General features: G+C 43.7%; 1 protein-coding gene across 1 annotated transcript in view; it reads right to left on the minus strand.

The window, feature by feature from the left end:
- Positions 1–2,863: 2,863 nt before the first annotated feature.
- Positions 2,864–21,276, minus strand: part of LOC122095883 (melanoma antigen preferentially expressed in tumors-like) — a 29,861-nt gene continuing 11,448 nt past the window's right edge. The window contains 7 exon segments of the mRNA XM_042666187.1: positions 2,864–2,884; positions 7,897–7,949; positions 7,952–8,271; positions 9,885–10,484; positions 10,815–11,134; positions 11,693–11,818; positions 17,036–17,094. Coding sequence (XP_042522121.1) covers positions 2,864–2,884; positions 7,897–7,949; positions 7,952–8,271; positions 9,885–10,484; positions 10,815–11,134; positions 11,693–11,818; positions 17,036–17,094 — 1,499 coding nt within the window.

The following is a 21,276-nucleotide window of genomic DNA, read 5'->3' on the forward strand; positions in this document are numbered from 1 at the left end:
CCCTTACTTCTGATATTGCCTTCAATTCAACCCTCTTATACTCCACAGGAGCTCAAGGAACTTACCCACTAGGGAGCTTTCCAGGAAGCACAGGAATGGTAGCCCCTAGAAGGACGAGTTATTCTTCCTGAGACACAAGCTAACAGCTTTCTTTCCCAGGTTTAACAGGTTCACATTGGATGCAAGCCTCTCTCCCACCTTCTTCTCAAGCCTTTACTCCATTGCCCTACTCCTAACTGCCCAACTAAAGGCTATTACCCAAGCCTCCTCCACTTGTTCCCTTACCTCCTTACAGGGTAGTCTCCGACTGGATGCATTCCCCACACACCAAGCACGGGGACATACCCCAGGGGAAGACTGGCAGATAGACTTCATTCACATGCCCTAATGTAAGTGGCTGAAATACTTTCTAACTATGGTTAATACCTTTTCAGGATGGATCAAGGTCTATCCCACAATGTCAGAGACTGCTGACACTGTTGCCTCTGTCCTTATAAAAGAAATTATTCCTAGGTTTGCCTTACCCAGGTCACTTTAATCCAACAATGGACCTGCTTTCATCTCCAAAGTGACCAACAGGTGGTAGCCTTTTAAAACATCTAGTGTGGAATTTCACATTCTTTATAGACCTCAGTCTTCCAAAAAGGTTGAAAGAGCTAATGTGCTCCTCAAAACACAACTTACTAAACTTTCTCTAGAGCTCCAGCAATCCTGGCCAGAACTGTTACCAGTACCTGGTGCTCCCCGCTTATGTGCCTCTCCCCACAGCCCTACTTTTCTCAGCCCCTTGGAATTAATGTATGGAAGACCTTTTCTCCTAGGTAACCTTCCTACAGATACCAAGACTCCACTAATAGACTACCCTCCTGTCCTAACTTTTCTTAGGCACATTTTATGCCAACATGCTGATCAATGTCTCCGACAGCCTCATCAAGGCCCCTTTCCCACTCCCCGAATTTTGCCCCATGACCAAGTGATTCTCAAGACCTTTAATCCACCTGGTTTAAATCCTAAGTGGACAGGCCCTCACCAGGTTCTGCTGACCGCCCCCATGGCAGTCAAGCTCAAGGGGCAGCCACAGTGGATTCATCTGTCAAGAATAAAAAGGGCTCCTGCCCCTTCTATACCAACACTGACTTCAAGGTACACCTGTTTCCCCCCCTCCCCCCCCCCCCCCCCCCGCCCTCCCGCTTGGGCCTACCAAGGTAAGGCTGTCTTGCATCCCTTAAGATCTGTGTGAGTAACACTGAGCCAGCTGCTCTCCACACACCTCTCTACCTCATCTGTTAGTTCACCTCCAAGCCATGGGCATCCAATCTTTTCAGTAATAATTTTCATTTTCGTCCAACCCCTTGTTTCAGGAGACTTCCTCAAGACTTCATTTAAGAGACTTCCTTCAGACTTTATCTAAAGAATCACACCTACCAAGGGACAGCTGCTGCTCGCTGCCTTCTCTGGGAGGGGACCACATTTCCATCTTTTACCCCTAGTGTGTGTGTGTGTGTGTGTGTGTGTGTGTGTGTGTGTGTGTGTGTGTGTGTGTGCAGTACTCCCCTATCTTGTTTCCTAATAATCCAGTGATCCCCTACCCCCAGGGCCTTCATACTTATGTTCCACTGGACACAGTCACCACTTTCTTACTCTATTTGCTGACAAGGTCTCCAGTCAAATTCAACTTTACAAAACATCATTGCACTGGTTATTCTGAAACTTTTGATGCCAAGATCTACATTCTGATTAAAGAATATTGCAAAGCCGGGCGCTGGTGGCTCACACTTGTAATCCTAGCTACTCAGGAGCTGAGATCTAAGGATCGCAGTTCAAGGCCAGCCCTGACAGGAAAGACCGTGAGACTCCTATCTCCAATAAACCACTAGAAAACTGGAAGTGGCACTGTAGCTCAAGTGGTAGAGCGCTCGTCTTGAGCTGAAGAGCTGAGGGACAGCGCCCAGGCCCAGAGTTTAAGCCCTATGACCGACCTCCCCCCCCCAAAAAAAATAGAATATTGCGAGATTCATTTCTCTCCCATGAAGTCTCTAGGCTAAATAAAGACCCAATGTAGGCCATCATGTTTTACAAGCAAAATGTAGTACTATGGCTTGAATGTTTGTGTATTTCCAAAATTGGTGTTGGAACCTCATGCTCCATGTCATAGTATTAAGAAGTGAGATCTCTGGGGAAATGATTTAAGTCATAAGGCCTTGACTCTTGGGAATAGGATTGATGTCTTTATAAATGAGGTTGAAAGAAATGGCATGGTCTCTTGCATCTCTTCTGCCTTTCAACTCCATGAGGAACCAGTGTTTAAATTATCCAAAAGATGCAGCAATAAGATGCCATCTTGGAAGCAGAATCAGCCCTCATAAGACTGGATCTGCTAATTCCTTGCTTTTAGATTTCCAGCCTTCAGAGCTACCATTAGTTAATTTCTATTACCTATAAGTAACCAGCCTGTGGTATTTTATTATAACAGCAGGTAGCTAATAATAACTGCTTCCTGGGTTTGTCCATCTATGTCTGTAATGCATGTTTTACATAAACAGGAAGTGTTCATTTTCACCTCTATTTTTCAGCTGAGGAATTAGAAGCTGGATTGATATAATGTCTTACCTTTGCTCTTTTCCCCTGGGAAAGATGCTCTTTTGATAGGCTTTTCTTAAATCCCACAAGTGTTGCTTTCCCATAGGGGTTGTTTCTGGTAATTTGGATCTATGTCAAGTGAGAAAGAATAGGGTATAATCTCAGGAAAAATAACATTTTCCTAACCCAATTTTTCAGGTACACTATTGGCTATACAGATATCTGCACTTTCTCTTCATAAATGGCCACGTATATTCCACAAGCTGATTGGGCACATTTCTTTCTAATTTGGTTTAGGAGGTGGCTGAAAGGGATGACAGAACAAAAGAGGAAAAAATTGCTATGGGTAGAGGATGGAGAAGGATGCAGCTGCTGTGTGTGGCAAGACAGAACCTTGTTGACATTTAGCAATGACACAGCATATATGTGAGTGCACAGCACCAAATGGGAGGTTTGTTCACAAGAACAAGGACTAATATTGCTTATAATTTTAAAAAGGTAAATTAGTTAGGCCCCAGGAGCCCTGAAAAGCATCTTGGTTTAGCAAGCTGAAACCAGAACCAAAAGAGACATTGTTACAAAAATATATTGCCTCTGCCCCTCCAGAGATTCTAGTTTCAATAACTGTAGTTTCAATAACCTTCTCATGATCCTGGGGAGAGAATTTTCCTATGGGACTTGTTTAGGAATTAACAACCAAACAGAATGTTATGGAACATAGTAAATAAAGTATTGGTGGAAACACATGACCCTCTTTTGTCAGAAAAAAACAGGCATACAAAAGAGAAAGATCTCATCAAAGCAATTTACTTCTGTATAGAAGGTACATAGCTCACTCTTCTCCCAGCAGTAGGCAGGCACACTTGGCCAGGCGGTCTGTTTGCTTTTTACTCCAACCCAAGCTGTCAGTCCTTCACGTCAAATAGTCAGGCTCCCATTCTCTTTACAAGTGGTTACCAAGGTGATGAGGCAATACAAAGTTAGAAAGCACTTAACAGTCAGTGAAAGGCCCGACTATATGTGGAGGTATTGGAAGCAAAGGCTTACATTTTTCTCCTGACAGCTGACTGGGGATGGGGCTAAAAATGGGGAGCAGCTGATGGTTACAGCTGGAGGAGGTTGGTAAAGTCAATGGAAAAGTTCCCATTCAAGGATGACTATAACCCTATTGATTCATAAATCTATGACATGGCTGGCTGGTCACAGGCAACACACCTGGCAGTTTATTCTTTAACTCCATTGACAAAGATTCATGCCCCTAGTAGGACTGGCTGGTCACAAACAACGTACCTGGAAGTTAAAGAAGTAATTCCAGGAAATATCAGTTCTAGGGAATATTAGTAAGCATGGTGACTGGTTACTGAAGGATTGACCTTCCCACCCTGTTATCCTAGGTGCACACAGATATCAGACAAAACCCCAGGTATGCACTAGTGTCTGTATGCACTAACATGCTTGATGTGCAGGCAGGGCAATCTGACCTAAGCCTGGCCATAAACTTTCCACTGTGGGCCTAACCAAAAGTCTCCACCTTACCAACCCTAATAGCCTTTTTGATAATCTCTTGTCTCCTTGCTCAGACTCCATAAAAAACTAACTCAAACCCAACCTCCTGCACAATCTATTTCTGCTGAAAGGCTGCTGGGCCTTGCTGCTGGGCCTCAATAAACAGTCCTCGCTTGTCAAGATGGAGAGTCCAACCTGTTCCTTTTTCCTCTTTTTTTCTAACAGCTACAAGATGGAGGCACTTTTGTTTGACAGAAAAGATGGCTTAGTCTCACAATATCACCTTTCCAAACAACTAATTAAGAGCAACCAATGAGAACACAGTCTAGGCTATAAAAAGCTCTAGACTCAAAGCCACCCAGACAGAGAACACATTAGGGACACACAAAAAATATAGTTCTACCTGGTATCAATTAATAGTACTGGGTAGGACTATGAGCAATGAAGCCCTATAATAACAGCCAAAGGCTGTTATTCCAATCCCTATTGGAAGTATGGTTCAATGGTAGAGTACCTGCCTAGCAAGCATGAGTTCTGAGTTCAATCCCCAGTACTGGGGGGAAAAATCCCAACAAAATGGTGGCGAATATGGGAATATTTGGAGGAATTCCTTTTCATATTGGGATTTTCAGTAGTATTTCACCTTGCCTTAGAGACAACTTTGGATCCCTGTGAAGAATCCTTTACTCCACTAATGGTTATTATAGAACATTTAACAACTTTCAGGCACTGAAGATGCAAATGACACAGCGACCCAGTGACCAGCCACATCTACTGCAAGGAAGTAGCAGAGACCCCAGAGAAACTAAATAACAAAAATGATAAAATGCTGACATGAGATCTTGGGATGAACTTCATGCAGCCCACAGTGTGTAAACATCATGGATGTTCTGCCTTCTATTAATCAGGAACAACATTCTTAAGTTAACTGGAGGAAAGTTCCTCTATTAAAGTAGCACTTGCACTTGGCAACAACTTTGGGTCACAAGTCAGGGCGTGAACTCTGGTGAGACTCAAAGGTCTCTTCCTCTTGGGTATCTGAAATCTGTCATCCTTAGGGTTGAAGAACAGACTGGTGGAATGATTACTTCTAAAATTTGCTAGTCTTTGGCCAAGGCAACCTCTGGTAAAACTCAAAATATCAGAGGAAAAGGGGTCTATACCCATTGTACAGGGAACAGAGCTCCTACCTCTCTCCTCACACTTTACTTTCAAATCCTTTTATCAATACCCCAGAAACCATCATCTGTATCCTGAAGAAAAAATAATTTCTGTTTGGATTAATTTTGGATGCCCACCCAGACTTGGGGTGTTCCTCTATACCAGAAGTATACCCTGATCTGTCATTCCCCTCAAACATAGACCACCTCATTCCACCAAGGAAGAAAGACCTACTTGGACAAAGCCCATCCTGCTGCTGAGGAACTATTTAGAGTTGGTTGGAAGAAAATCATTCAGACAAGAGGGGATGTTTGCAGATTCCAAATGAAGTCATCTGTGTCACCCCTTCCAAAGGTAACTAGAGCCAAGAGGCTTTTAGTTGTAAAGAAATGGCTCATGCCAGATGCTGATGGCTCACATCACTAGTGACTCAGGAAGCAAAGATCTGGACTTGAGCAAAGTCCTGTTAAGATTCTTACCTCCAATTAACAGAAAAAAGCCAAGAATGGAGGTGTGATTCAACTAGTAGAGCCAGCCTTGAGCATAAAAGCTAAGTGAGAGCTCAAGGCCCTAGGTTCAAGCCCCCAATACTAGCACAAAAAAAACATAAATAAAAAAAAACTGTAAGGGCTGGGAAGTTAGCTCAATGGTAGAGTGCTTGCCTCACATGCATGAGGCCCTGGGTTCAATTCCTCAGCACCACATAGGCAGAAAAAAGCTGGAAATGGCACTGTGGCTCAAGTGGTAGGATGCTAGCCTTGAGCTGAAGAGCTGAGGGACAGCGCCCAGGCCCAGAGTTCAGCCCCCATGACCGACAAAAAAAAAATTAAAATAGTCCATACATATGGTTACCTGATGCTAAATTCCGTGTCTGTCTACCTTCCAACTGGACAGAAACTTCCACCATTGCTTTTCTATCACCTGTTTTTTCTATTATATTCCAGCTATACCTCCTTATGTATGGTTACTAACAGCCTTAGAATCAGGAGATTCATGCAATTCATAGTACTGCTAACAGGACTCAAGATTACATTAGGTACAGGGACAGATATTGGAAAAAAGTATTTCATCCTCCCTAATTTATAAAAACATGTCACTTGAAATCGCCAATGCTTTAGATAACCTGGTTTGACCTTCAAAATAAATAAATTTTTTTTGGGGGGGGGGTCCAGTCGTGGGGCCTGAACTCTGGGCCTGGGTGCTGTCCCTCAGCTCTTCAACTCAAGGCTAGCGCTCTACCACTTGAGCTATGGTGCCACTTCCGGCTTTTTTCTTTTGGCTTATGTGGTGCTGAGGAATGGAACCCAGGACCTCAGGCATGCAAGGCAAGCGCTCTACCACTGAGCCACCTTCCCGGCCCCGCCCCCCCCCCCAAATAAATTCTTTAGAAATGGTAGTCCTAAAAAACAGATGGGCTTTGGATTCATTCATTGCCACTCAAGGGGAACCCTATGTTATGCTTGGGGAAAACCGCTGCTTCTGAATTAATAGATCAGAACAAGTTCAAACTACCAATCATAAACTAACCCATCAAGATTTTCAACTTTGAAAATGAACCTTCCAAGGATGGCTCTTAGGGAAAAATGCTTGGTCATGGTTATCTTGGCTTCTTGGGATCTCTTGTCTATTTTACTCTTGCCTTATTATTTTTTTTAAAATTTTGTCGGTCGTGGGGCTGAACTCTGGGCCTGGGTGCTGTCCCTCAGCTCTTCAGCTCAAAGCTAGCACTCTATCACTTGAGCCACAGGACCACTTGTTTTTTTCTGCTTATGTGGTACTGAGGAATCAAACCTAGGGCCTCATGCATGCAAGTCAAGCACTCTACCACTGAGCCACCTTCCCAGCCCCTTTTTATTAACCTTTGAACCAGATTTGTTTCTTCTTGCCTCCTGGTCGTAAAATTTCAGACAATGCTACAGTGTGGGTTCCATCCTCTACTATCTCACCCTCCAGTGCTTCTCAGTCCTGTGATATTCAATTAGACCCCACAATGTCTCCAGGAACTGCTCCACGATCCTCTGCCAGGATACCAATAAATAAGCAGGGATATCTCTACAAATCTACCCAGCTCAAACAGTTACAGCAATACACTCCCTAAAACCACGATTGACATCATTGTTCTGTCAGGGGAGGAATGTGGAGGGCAGTTCTTTAAGGAGACATTCATACAGGAAAATATCCAGGACTGGGTGAGATGGGACAGATGAAATACAGAAGTAAAAGCCAGTAAAAGTTTGTGAGACATTTCTGTTCATACCTAATTCAAATCATGCTCCAAGGGAAAAAAAAAGACAACCAATAAGTAAAGCACATGGAACAGCCAATCAGAAAAAAATCCAGTTACCCCATAAAAGCTTGTCTCCAATCCTTTTTGGCGCAGCAGCAGCAGCAGCAACACACCAGTACTATGCCTCTTTGCCTTGCTGCCTATTGTTTTTCTTTAACAATATATTGTTTTTCTCCTATTCTGTCTAGGTAAATTATTTTACTAAACCTACAGTTCCCAAAATGCCACAAGGTCTAAACAGGTTCGTATATCACAGTACATCAAGTGGTTTAAAGTTCCTTTAATTTATGGCCATTTCTTTACAACCATCCATGCAGAGACAACTCCCACATAATAAATTACCCTCCCCTATAATAAATTACCCTCTGAAAATCTAGTTCTGTAAGCATATCCTCATAACTTTCCACTGGGGCAGATACAGCATTTGGCTTAGCTTGATCAGCCCAATTGTGTAGTGCAGGAGGTTCCCCAGCACAGCTATGGAGATGGGATTCCCATAGCTGCTGAAGCTTTTGAGCTGGAAGCAGTGGCTCAGAGTAAGCAGGATGCCATTAAAATGGGGGTCCTGGATGATGGGAGAGACTCTCTAGCAAGGCTCAGAGGGTCTCAGCTTGACCTTGCTTAGACGCAGTTCCTTTAGGTGACTGACACTGGGGCACTGGGACAAATTTATCAAGTCTGATTCTAGAAGCAAGCAATTGGTGAGTGAGAGAATCTTCAAGGAGCTCTTCAAACACCTGAGGAGAGGAGAGACAGAACAATTAGTGATGGGGATTGGTAGTAGGAAGTCGCAGGGGTTGGAGAGGTCCCAAAGGAGAGAACATGGAAAAATCCAAAGTCTTCCTGAAAGTCAGCCTCCAGGAATGCCATATTACAAGACTAAGTAAGATCCTTCCTTCATTTACCATTGCTGTGTGACTGTCAAGCCAATGAACTCTCACTCTTTGCTTATCTGCTAGCAATGTAAAACATACACCTCTTAGGTGCTGTGAGCACTAAACAAGACAACAGGACATACTCAGAAGACTCTGAACCCATGTCTCAAATAAAGAAGGGGATTCATGTATTTTGGTTTCAGAGGAACCAATGAAAATTCTTTCAAATTAACTAATGAAGGAAAATCAATTTTTTATAAAAGATAACAAAGAGAAAATACTTTTAATTCAGGCTTCCTTCCAGCCACCCTGTGGCCCAAATCAATACTGGGAAACATTCATAAACTTAAGGAAGATAAGCAACATCCAAAGGGGGCTGCCAGCCTGTAGTGTCCTGCAAGAACCACAAGGTCCTGTGTTATCAGCAAACTACCTTTCAGTGTGCACAATTCCTTACTCCTACTTCTTCCCTCTCATCTCCACAATCATGCATTTTCCACATACTCCTGGAGCTCCAAACAGGTCTTTACAGACAGGAAATGTAAAGCAGGTTTAAAGCAGCTCAAGCTGAAAAACTTAATTGGGTGCAGAGCTTATCATCTAAAATTGAATGTTAGATGGGCTCTCCCTTCAATGTCCTCCTCATATAACTATTTGGACATCTTAGCTTAGACTCATTTCCTAAAGAATAATTCCCAGAGCCAATCTCCCCAAGCTCAAATCCCCCATTAAATGGTTTTCTAGAAAGCATTCATCATCACAACAGCATATATTCTAATTTATAACTCTGAATATGGTCCATTCCTCCCAAAATTCATGTTGAAATTGAATTATGAGGTATTAAAGGAGGAACTTTAAGAGATGATTAGGGCTACACTATCAGGTATGGATTACTACCATCATTAATGTATGGGCTGTCTCAAGAGTGAATCCACCATAAAAACTGGCTTGGTAGATTAATATGCTCACATGCCACATGCATATACACACATACTCTTTCTAGCTCTCATTCTTTCTAGTTTCTCTTCCTTCGTCCCTTCTCCACTTCCTTCCTTTCTTTTGTGGAGGATGGAGCTTTTTGTAAGAGTCTCATTATATAGCCCAGGCTGGCTTCAAATAAAAGATCCTCCTGCCAAATTTTTTAAATGTTGGATTTTTATAAGTGTCTTTGAGCATACCCAGTCTCTTGCCATGTCACACTGCATTGCTTTAGGCTCTGCCAGCAAGAAGGCTATCACAGAATGCAACCCATTTGCCTTGGACCAGAATTGTGAGGCAAAGTAAACTCCATAACATAAAGATTATACCCATTCCATGTTATTACATTTTTGGCAGCAGAAAACAAACTAAGACAACCTCTAATCTTCTTTTGAGTATTTTAGAACAAGACAATTTGTTGCTATCCAGAGACACATTGTGTCTGGCATAATGAACAAAAGCTTGCTCTGGTCTATAGAGCACTTGCCATCCCTCACCTGAGCATGTAGAGCAGGCGGCCTTGAAGAAAGGAGATAGAGTCCAAATGCAGCTCCTGGAGGTGACGGAAACTGAGGAACTGAGTGCTTAATTGGTTGACACAGTGCTCCTCCTCTGAGGAAGTACAGGGATATGTTTGGATGTGGGACAGGAGGAGTCTGCGTAAATTACCCATCTGGCCCAGATGAGAAGCGAACTTCCCCAAAGTTGACAGTTTCCAGGTAAAGGTCACTTCCAAATCCTGGACAGAGTCCAGTTGTACCATTTTCAAGATCATCTTAATATTTTGCATAGGCACTACAAAAATTCTCAGCTTTTTACAGCAGAGATATAGTAAACCTTTCCTCTGCTTGACCTTCTCAATGAGGGAGAACAGAAATTCATCATGGCTGCCTTTATTGAAATTCAGGTCTATGAGCACCTGCACAGAAGCCAAAGGCTGTTTTGCACCCATTTTGGAACCACCCACTTTTTGCTTCTTTTTCATGGGCTGAGCAGCCTCTGACAATGAGCACAGATCATTTCTGGTTCCAGCCAATAGAGTGTATAAGTCCTGATGTGTTTTCTGGCGTAAATCTAGCACTTGAAGTTTCCACTGCCTATGGGAGAAACAGGTGATTAACTCAAAGAGCAGATGTCTCAGAATGAGGCAAAAGAGCCTCATTTTGTGGTTCTGGGGCTTGAACAGGGTCTCACAAGTGGTACATAAGGGCTCTACTGAGATGTACCCCCAGCCTCTGCTTCTCATACCCTTAATACCACTAGGAGGGAGTGGGCATGTGTTCCTCGTCACCTGAGCACAGCTGGTGGCCCATTCTGAGCCACCAGCATGGACTTCCTTACTAGCAAAGCCACTGTTCGCCATGCCCCCATCCCAGCAGTGTCTTGTTCAGGGTCCCAGTACTCCCAGGATGCTGGGTCTTCCTCACCTGGGGCGAACCTCTTGAGCAAGGAGTGCATCCAGCCCTCTGAGCACAGCTTGGAAGGTCTCCTGGTGAGGCGGCCATTCCTTCATGAGAGCCCCCAAAGGGAGGCAGGAGAAGGGCCAGGCCTGCACCATTGCCTTCAGGGTCTCACTGTGTCTCCCTGCATAAGCTGCTGTAAACAGAGGTGGGAAGAGCTCCATGGGCAGCTCCTCCAGAGCAGTGATGGCCAAGGCCTCATCCTTCAGCAGGCTCTGCTCAGCCAGCTCCAGAAGTCTTGGTGGGTCACACATGGTGTTCTTGATGAATCTGCTCTGAAGTGAATGCTGAAGAAGCATGCAGGGAACAAGCATGAGGAACTGTCTCTTTTACCACCCTTCGAGGGGACCAACTCAGGGCCAAGGTCACTGCTCTGGCAAAGAGCAGGGGAGTCCTCCACTTTACTGTGTGTTCCATTCTGCATGCAGTGACCACAAAATAACAGCTAGCACATCCTTTGCCAGCAAGATGATGAGCACAAAAGAGACAAGATGACCACCTCATATGGCATATCCAGGCTGGCCTTGAGCCCTCCATCTTCCCAAGTCCTACATTACACACGTGCTACACCTCACCCAGCCTAAGTCTCCTCTTAATCAGCACCTGTTTGTTCTTCGCTGAGCCTGAGGCCCACGTGTGTGACACCTCTGACTGGTGACACATTACCCTTCTCCCTGCTCCTCGCACTCCTGCTCAGGGACCCCAAGCCCCACTCCCAGCGCCTGCGCAGAGGCCGGGGCACCAGGAAAGACACCCTGACTCCAACCCACACCCAGCCCACAGAGGACAGCACTCCGTCCCATCCAATGGCCTCTTCTCTGAATGATGACATCTAACACCCTGACAGGGGCCACCTTCCCAGAGCTGGGCCCGCGGGAGCGCTTCGCTTCACCCACACTGCCACAGCCCACTTTAGGTGGAAAACTGGGAACTAGGGCGAGGTGAGGACTGGGAGGAAGTCGAGGGTGCCCCTGTGGGCCAGGGGCGGAAGCAGCTTGAATTTACCGTCTCTTCCCCACCGAGCCTCGTGAGTCCTCCACGACTCAGCAATGGCTGCCGTCGCCCTAGGAACCGCAGGATGACTCAGCTCGGTTGCCGTCTCTCACGTGAAACCTCGCGAGATCCTGTGGAGTGGGCGTGAGTCCGGAAGGTGCACAGGGACTGGGAAGTGATACAGGAGGGCTGTGGGGGGAAGGGAACAGACACGTGGCCATCCTCATAGAACAGCAAGGGGCAGTGGATGGAGGTAGGGGTGCGAAGTGTGGGAAGAAAAAGGTCAGGGTCGGAGGCTGAAGGCAGGAGGTGGAGGCTGGGCTAGGGGCAGTAGACCCAAAGATGGGATGGAGGATGGGCGGGAGACAGACAGCGGAGGGCAAAAAGGAGGGAGGGAGCACAGGAGCCTAGGTGGAGATCTGAGGGTAAACGCGGTGGGTGGGCTGAGCAGGGGAAATAGAAGGGGTAGAACAGGGGAGTTGGGTGGCAGGGAGGTGGGAGGACTCTACCCTTGGACGTTCTAGAGCTGTTTTCAAAAGACGACCCCTTTCACTCCATGGTATTCATGCTTGAGCAGGGGTCCTAGCGCTACCCCATCTTCCTAATATTTACCTCTTCCCTTGCTGTCTCTCATACCCTCTCCTCTCTAGAGGACCTAATTATGTAACTCTAATCCGAAGAAACCCGATTGGATTCAGTTGAATTGTCCTCATTCTACAGTGTGGTTTTCTCAGTCTTCCCTTTTGATGGGTTTTCTAGAGCTCTTCCAAAAGACATCCATTTCTGCCTTAGTTTTTTTTTTTTTTTTAAGCTTTTGGATTAAAAAAGTTATTGTAAAGGTGATGTACACAGGGGTTACAGTAACATGGGTCCGATAACTGTCACCTCATCCCTTGTTTTATTTTCCCCCCTACTTTCATAAATTGTATAGTTCATTTCCAACATAGTGTCTAGTGAGTATCACTGCTGAACTAGTTCACCCTTTGTTCCATCATTTCTGTGCTTCTTCTTACTCTCTCCAAATCAGATAAACTTACATACAAAACAAAAGGTACAGAAACCAAAAACAGGGACAAAGGAGGAAAAGCAGGAAGGAACACACACACACACACACACACAGTAAAAAAAAGAACAACTTCTAATTTCCATTTCTTGGAGTTCATTTCAACAAACATCATTTTATATGATCATATGGACATAGTTATTGAGCCCTTGTAGTCCTCTCCTAAGAAAATCCTCCTTTGGACTCACTGTGTGAATGTTTAGAGTCCTTTTTATCATGTCCAAGTGTAATGTTTTGTCTGTTACCATCCAGTGTGTTTACTTATAGATTTATAGACACATTCTAGTCACAACAAATGATGGAAACCATGCAACCTATGTTTCTTTGAGTCTGGTTTACTTCACTTATTTTTTCCAAGTCTTTACATTTCCTTATGAATGGGACAATGTTATTGTTTCTAATGGAAGCTTAGATTTACATTTTCTTGATTCATTTATCTACTGAGGGACATCTGGGCTGATTCCATATCTTGGCTATGGTAAATAATGCTTCAATGGACATGGTTGTGCTGGTACCTTAGTGAGGCCTGATTTGTGGTTAGTTGGATAAATGCTCAGGAGTGGGATTGCTGGGTAACAAGGTTGTTTCTTTGAGGGTTTGTTTTAGGGGCATTTCATTTTTGAGCTCTAGGTACCTTTTAGATATGAAGCCCTTGTCTGATGCATAGCTAGTAAAAATCTTTTCCCATTCTGTGGGCTTTCTATTTATCTTGCTACCTATGTCCTTTGGCATGCAGAAACCCCAGTTTGAGGCAATCCCATTTATCCAGTGTTTCTTTGATTTGTTGAGATTCTGGATCTTCACTTAGAAAGTTTCCACCCATGCCAAGGAACCCTAGTGTTTCCCCTATCCTTTCCTGTAATTTTTTTTAAGGAATCTGGTCTTACATTGAAGTCTTTGGTCCATTTGGAATTGATTCTGATGCAGGGTGATATATAAGGATTTAGCTTCAATTTTCTGGATATATATAGCCAATTCTGCAAGCACCATTTGTTGAAGAGGTCTTTCTTCCATGCTGTGTTTTTTGCTCCTTTATCAAATATTAGGTGTCTATAGGTCTGTGGGTTCATTTCTAGGGTTTCTATTCTATTCCATTGGTCCTCAGGGCTATTCTTGTGCCAGTACCAAGCTGTTTTTTATTACTACTCTGTTTTACTTTACTATTCTGTTTTTACTTTGTTACTACTCTGCTCTTCATCTGCTATTTCCTCCTGAATCTAGTGGACTTTAGCTTCCACTTTTCCTAAATTCAAGGCTTCTACTTTTTTATTTTCTAAGTCCATGAGTGTTTTTCAAATGATTTTTAAGGCTTTTTTTTTTTTTTTTTTTTACCAACAAATACCTCTTGATAAGTCTTAACAGAGGAGTGGGGGCTCATATTATGTAATTTGCTTGACCACCAGGGAGATTTTGCATCGGGACTAGCAGTTGGTGAGGATGGTGCTGAAATCTCAGGGATAGTTTTCTAAACCTAGCACTTGCTTCCTCCCAGTCTCTTGTAGAGGTATGGGAAGTAGAGTCAGGCTTCTGGAGAGATAAGATAGATCCTTCCCTGGTGAGAAGGCGGAGGAGGAATTAGTCATGAAATGGAGGCAACATTCAGTGTCATTTAAGCTGTACCCAGGAACTCTTTTAGTCTTAAATTTATCTTCCTCACTCATACCTAGGAAGAATTCAGCCTCCATGAACTTTATTACTCTGGGGGGTATGTGAGGTAGGCTCTGGGACATTGTCCCTGTTACCCAAATGACCCAAAATGTCAAACACAGATTACAGTGACTCTGGTGGCTGATATAAGCAGGCAGTTTGGTAGGGAATCCATTTACCCTGGATCTGTCCTGCTTTTGCCCTGTTACTTCATGCCTATGGACTAGGGGAGTTTTAGATTCCTAACTAGCAAGAGGAAAGCAGTAAGGAGGGAAGGGAAGAAGGAAGGAAGAAAGGAAGGAAGGGGTGAAGGAAAGAAGAAAGGAAGGAAGGAGGGGGGAAGAAAAGAGGGAGGGAAGGAAAGGAGGAAGGGAAGGAAGGAAGGAAAGAAAAATAGAGAGGAAGGAAATGGAAGAGGGAGAGAGAGAGGGAAGACAGGTACAGTTATTACATTGGGCTTGAAATCATCACATAAATCAGAAGTTATTAAAATTTTCCATTTAGTGTTGGTGAGGATTCAGGTGAAAAAAAGATCCCTCATACACTGTTGGAGGGAATGTATACTAATGTAGCCTCTATGGTAATCAGTATGGAAGTTCCTCCAAAAACTCAAAATAGACCTTCCATATGACCACAGGTGTGGTCACAGTTCTGGTTTTCCTGGATTCCAGAGAAGTTATCATCAGAGTCATCACTTGAGGGGGTCAGTCTTGGTTTCATGTTGATTATTCCTTCTCCAGGATACAGCTATATCATTATAGGAAATTGTCCTCATTTAGAGGGTGGACTGTTCATAGGCTCTATTTTTCATTCTTTAGGGGCAGTTCCAGACGCTTGTCATAAAAATGCTATTGTCCTGTCTTTCCTGGATTTCCAAGTGATTCCATTGTGAATACATGGCTTAGAACAAGGACAAATACAAAATGAAGGTTAGGATGACAACCTTTTCCCCTGATGTTAGCTAATTTATGCATCCATATAAGTACTCAATGATCTTCAGTAAAGCAGGGTTTTTGTTTGTTTGTTTGTTTGTCAGTCATGGGGCTTGAACTCTGGGCCTGAGCACTGTCCCTTAGCTCTTCAGATCAAGGCTAGCTCTACTGTTTGAGCTACAGCACCACTTCCATTTTTTTCTGGTGTTTTTTTTTTTCTTCTTTTTCTTTTTTTATTGGAGATAAGAGTTTCACAGACTTTCTTGCCCGGGATGGCTTTGAACCTAGATCCTCAGATCTCAGCCTCCTGAGTAGTTAGGATTACAGGCATGAGCCACCAGCACCTGGCCAGTGAAAGCAGGTTTTAAACACCTGTTACACTCTCTATGGAATGGAACATGATGTGTATGCTCAAGAACAATAGCTACTCTCTTCAGGTGCCTTGAGGAGGCCCCAGGGAAGCAGCCAGGCTCTGAAACTATCTGCCACATACTGAAAGCTGAGTATTGAGTTGGTGATAAGCCTGAGAAGGCCTCCTCCACCTAGCCCTCACAATGGACTGCAGCTACCAACATGGGGCACCATGGGGGTAAAGAGCTGAGTTTTGTTGCATTTCAAAATGTGGGAAATTCGAGTTCATAAGTAACTAGTATGCTCATAAGATATCTAATATTGACACCCTGACAACAATAGAAAAAAAGTTCGTGTGCCCCAGGTCTTCAAAATTGTTTCTTCTATCATAAAATTGGATGTTCCAGAAACACATCATATGGCACTGAGAAAGCCTAGCATTCTACAGCCAGGGAGGCTCCAGTATCACCACAATGCTTAGAGAAGTTCCCAGGGATCTTTATCACTAGGCTCATCCAGGAGGACTGGCCCAAAGCACAGTACTATTGGGGCTACTGGAGTTTTAGGGCAAAAAAACCATCTCCCAAAGTCCCAATAGACTAGACTTAGCTGCCCGTCCCAATCTACAAATTAAAGAGATGGGTAGTTATGATTGGAGGAAAAAAAGATGTAATCAACATGGCCACCTTGGGAAGTATAGATAAGAGGATTCAATAACCCCAAATCCATCATGGAGGTACTGATAAGAACTAAATTGTATGGGAGAAGAGACATGATGTATGTATAGCTAATTGGTCTCAGTTGAACTATGTCCAGTTGATCATTATCTCAGGATTTGCCAGGCTTGGTATGGAAATTGGACATTTTGTAAATATTGTTACAAGCTGTTTTCAATCAAGTTGTTCCCAGGATCTAAGGTAACCTCTGGAGAGACAACTCAGATCTTACTCTCTCTCCCTTTTGCCCTTATCCTTTGCCTTCTCTCCACCCAGTTTCTTACTCACTTGTGGACTACTCAGACTACTTGAGAAGAGCCTAAAGTATCTTAGATGTCTTCTTTTCCTGATCCTGCTACTTCCCTCCTTTCGCAGAGTTGGATGCCTAAATCAATTCCCTTTTCCCTCCTCCTTCCTCCCTCCCCCAAGAAACCTCTTTGAAATCACCTCACCTTGGCCAGGAGTGTGGCCTGTGAGAATTGTTACCTGAGGGTGACTGTGACCAGTGGGTGGTTGGATAGGTGAAGAGCCAAGATTCTTGAGATCTGAAACAAAGAACATAAACACAGTATAGCAAAGCAAGGTGTTTAGTAGAAAAGGCTAAAGTACACTGATATGGGAAATGGTAGCTCATGGGCAAGCCCAGTGGTTTTTTTTTTTTTTTAAATCAGCTTTCTAAGGTTTGGAGAGTGTGAGAGTGCTACCAGATTGGTGATTGGTGCTCCTCCAGGAAGAAAGTCTCCAAAAGAAAGGAAACATCTGCCTGGCCCTTGGGTACTAAGATTTTGATATTGTCCCAAATGAGAATATAAGGACACACAGAGACAGATTAAAGAAAGTTTATTAATAAAACAAAGTGAAGGATGATAGAAACATAGAAACACAATCCAGACATGAGTGCAAGCATGTGTGATAATAAGTGTGATGATTGCTCTAACAATGTGGGTATTTATGATTAAAAATAGCTTGGGCAAGGAAACCTCATACCTGTAGTCCTAGCTACTCAGGAGGTGGAGATCTGAGGAGGCTGAGAATTGTGGTTCTAAGTCAACCCAGGAAGGAAAATCTATGAGACTCATCTCCAATTAACCATCAAAAAGCCAGAAATAGAAGTGTGATGCTAGCCTCAAGTAAAAAAGCTAAGAAATGGCACCCAAGCTCTAAATTCAGCTGAGTAGAGGTGTGGATATATGTACACACACACACACACACACACACACACACACACACACACACACACACACACACACACACACACACACACACTGAGTAGATTGGGGTTTGGCTCAAATGCACCTTAAGAAAAGTGCTCCCCTTTGTTCTACCACCTGGTACAATTTATCATTCTTGTTGTTGCACATTATATAATAGAGCCCAGAGATTTCAAGGTTGGCCTGCTCACCAAACTTGGGTCATTGATATTTGGACATTCCTTCAAACAAAGGATGGATTCTGCCACACACTCCCTTCAAGACAGGTTTCCATGCTTGAGATAAGTATTTTTAAATGTATTTTGTGCCAAGGTGAGTCATCTCCTCATCCCTGTCAAAATGTGTCTATTTTTAAAGATATTCTTGTCTGTTTGCAGAGCACACTAGTTTGGGGGACAAAAGTAGGCAAGGGTCAGAGAGAGAAACCAACTCTTCTGCCTTTGTGTCCTTGTTACTAACATTGTAGCTTATGAGAAAGTATAAGGCTTAAAACAAAGAAAATAGTGTTTATGTGCTTTTAATCAAGCTAGTCATTGATACAGTGTTTGTCTCCAAATTCCTGGCTGCTGTTTCCCATACCTTGTTTTCCTTGATCAGTCCTGCCTCTGAAGGAGGTCACTGTGGGCTAATCTTAGGGAAATGAAGGATTAAGACTTGCCAGACTTCTTGAATGAATGTATGTCTGTATACTTTTTTTGGAGGGGGAAAGGTAGTACCGAGACTTGAAATCAGAGCCTCCCACTCTTGCTCAGCTTTTTAATTCATGGCTGGTTCCTTACTTCTTGAGCAACATCTCTAGTTCCAGCCTTTTGCTAATTATTTGGAGATAAAAGTCTCTCAGATTTATCTTTGTTGTTGTTGTTGGTGGTGGTTGTGGGGCTTGAACTCGGGGCAGGAAGCTACCCTTGAGCTCTTCTGCTTAAGGCTAGTGCTCTATCACTTTGAGCCATGGTGTCACTTCTGGTTTTCTGGTGATTAACTGGAGTTAAGAGTCTCACAAACTTTCCTGCCCAGGCTGGCTTTGAACCACAATCCTCAGATCTAAGCCTCCTGAGTAGCTAGGATTACAGGTGTGAGCCACCAGCACGCTCAGATTTATTTTACTGAGTGGTTTTGAACTGTGATCCTCAGATCTCAGCTTCCTGAGTAACTAGATTATAGACAAGAGCTACCAGTGCATGGCCATCCCATAGCTTTAAGTAGGTGTGCATGAAGCCCTAAGTTTGTGGAGGAAAGGTCAGGGGAATGACACATATGATGCAGATGCTTCAGACTGGTTAGAGCTGGCCCAGAGTTTAGTTTTGCTACCTCTAGGAAGAAGTTCTAGCCACCAACTGGCTACTAATTACACACAAAAAAGCATGGCCCTAGGAAGTACTAGGGGGGAAGATATAGAACTCATGATTGTTTCCTAGGTCCTGTCTAATAGAAGGAGTTGGTTTCAGCATTGTTTCCCTGTAGCTAACCTGCTTTAAGTCTTTGTTTTTATAACAGGTGCTTAACAATTGCTTTTGTTGAGAAACACTAACTCTGTACTTGGGTCCATAAATTAACTAAAAGCAAGACAAAAGCTAGGTATCTCTACAATTTTAGCTCAAGAGGCTGAGATCTGAGGATTGTGGTTAGAAGCCAACCCAGAATGAAAAGTCTTTGTCATCTCCAGTTAACCACCAGAAAACTGGAAGTAGTGCTCAAAGTGGTAGAATGCTAACTTTAAACAAAAGAGCTCAGAGACAGTGACCAAGCCCCAAGTTCAAGCCTCATAACCAACAAAAAAAAAGTCAGTCATCTCAACTTCCTTTGTTATCTTTGTTGTTTGCTCTGAGCCATTTTTCCTGCTGTCACTTCACAGCCATCTTGCTTGGGATCTGGAAGGTCTAGACCATCTGCCAGACATCAGTGACTCTTATTGTACCTACGCCTCACAACCCTGAATCACCCTGAGATGAGCTGCTGCCAGAACCTTCTGTGCAGAGTGGACCAAGTTTGGGTGCTGGGAACTTAATCCTCAATGCACTGGGATTTGAAATGGGATGTTTAAGAGGTAAATCTATCATGAGGGCTCTACCAGAAAGTGCTTATCTCAAGAGTTTGTTCATGCTTTTGAGAATGGATGTTAAAAAGGCAAATTTGGGGCTGCATTTGGTTTTCTATGCCCGTAGTCCCAACCCATATGAGATAAATAACTTTATACAGAGAAATGAAACAATTATAGTTTGAGGTTAGCCCTGGCAAAAGCAAGACCCTATCTCAAAAAAACAGGCTATAAGCCGGGCGCTGGTGGCTCACGCCTGTAATCCTAGCTACTCAGGAGGCTGAGATCTGAGGATCGCGGTTCAAAGCCAGCCCAGGCAGGAAAGACCGTGAGACTCCTATCTCCAATAAAACCACCAGAAAACCGGAAGTGGCGCTGTAGCTCAAGTGGTAGAGCGCTCGCCTTGAGCTGAAGAGCTGAGGGACAGCGCCCAAGCCCAGAGTTCAAGCCCCACGACCGACAAAAAAAAAAAAAAAACAGGCTATGTCTGGTGGTGCAACAACTCAATAGACAGCGGTAAGAGGATCAAGGTCTGTTACCACTCTGGGCAAAAAGCATGATACCCTTTCTGAATAATAAACTACAGAGAAGGCAGTTGAAGGCCCTGGCTCAAGTGGTAATATACTTGCCTAGTAAGTACAAGAGGTCAAACCTAGTGAGTACTGAGGTCAAACCTCAGTACTGACAAAAATAAAAAAAGACAAATTTAAGCCTCTTTTGCCATCTGTTGCCCTCTTGTTTTCTGCCATGAATGATGTAGCAGGAAAGTTTTAGCCAGATGGAGCACCTTGATGTTAGACTTATTACCATCTAGAGCTAACCAGCACATTGCTTTTGTTTATTAATTGCCCATTGTCTGTGATTCTGTTGAGAGAGCAAATCAGTTATTACCCAAGGCTCCTGGACAGCATTGTGGTCTAGCAAGCTGAAACCAGATGGGAAAGAGATATTGCTTCAAAATATCTTGCCTCTGCCTCTCCCTACTCTAGTTTTTATCCCTTTCCTATTGGGAGAGGATTTGCAGAAGAGACCTAATTAGGAATTAACAACCAATCTGAATGTTGTAGGACCCAACTAATAAAATGTCACCTTCCACAAACATCTAATTATAATAAGAGCAACTGATCAGAACACAGCCCAGGGTATATGAAGCCCTAAACTCAAGAGTCACCTAGAGAGAGCCACCTGGGGAAAAGAGAAAATGGATGGCAAAGAGGACACACAATAGACAGAGCAGCAGTGGCCTTCGAGCAAGATACTTCTCTTCTTTATAAAGTTCTTCATACTCACTCTATGCTGTCCTAGACCTCATCGAATTCTTGAGAGAAAAACCTGAAGAGGCTTACAGAGGCAACCGCAGTGCAGCTGCGGCATTAGCATGCATTGTCTACCACTGAGCTGCAACACCAAGCAGGCACTACTTGCTACGTGGCAAAATACAGATTAAGAAATCCAAGCTAAATAGAAAATCAAAAGCCCTT

Source organism: Dipodomys spectabilis, unplaced genomic scaffold (assembly GCF_019054845.1).
Source record: "Dipodomys spectabilis isolate Male_0828 unplaced genomic scaffold, ASM1905484v1 ptg000363l, whole genome shotgun sequence".
In the NCBI taxonomy this organism is placed as follows: domain Eukaryota; kingdom Metazoa; phylum Chordata; class Mammalia; order Rodentia; family Heteromyidae; genus Dipodomys; species Dipodomys spectabilis.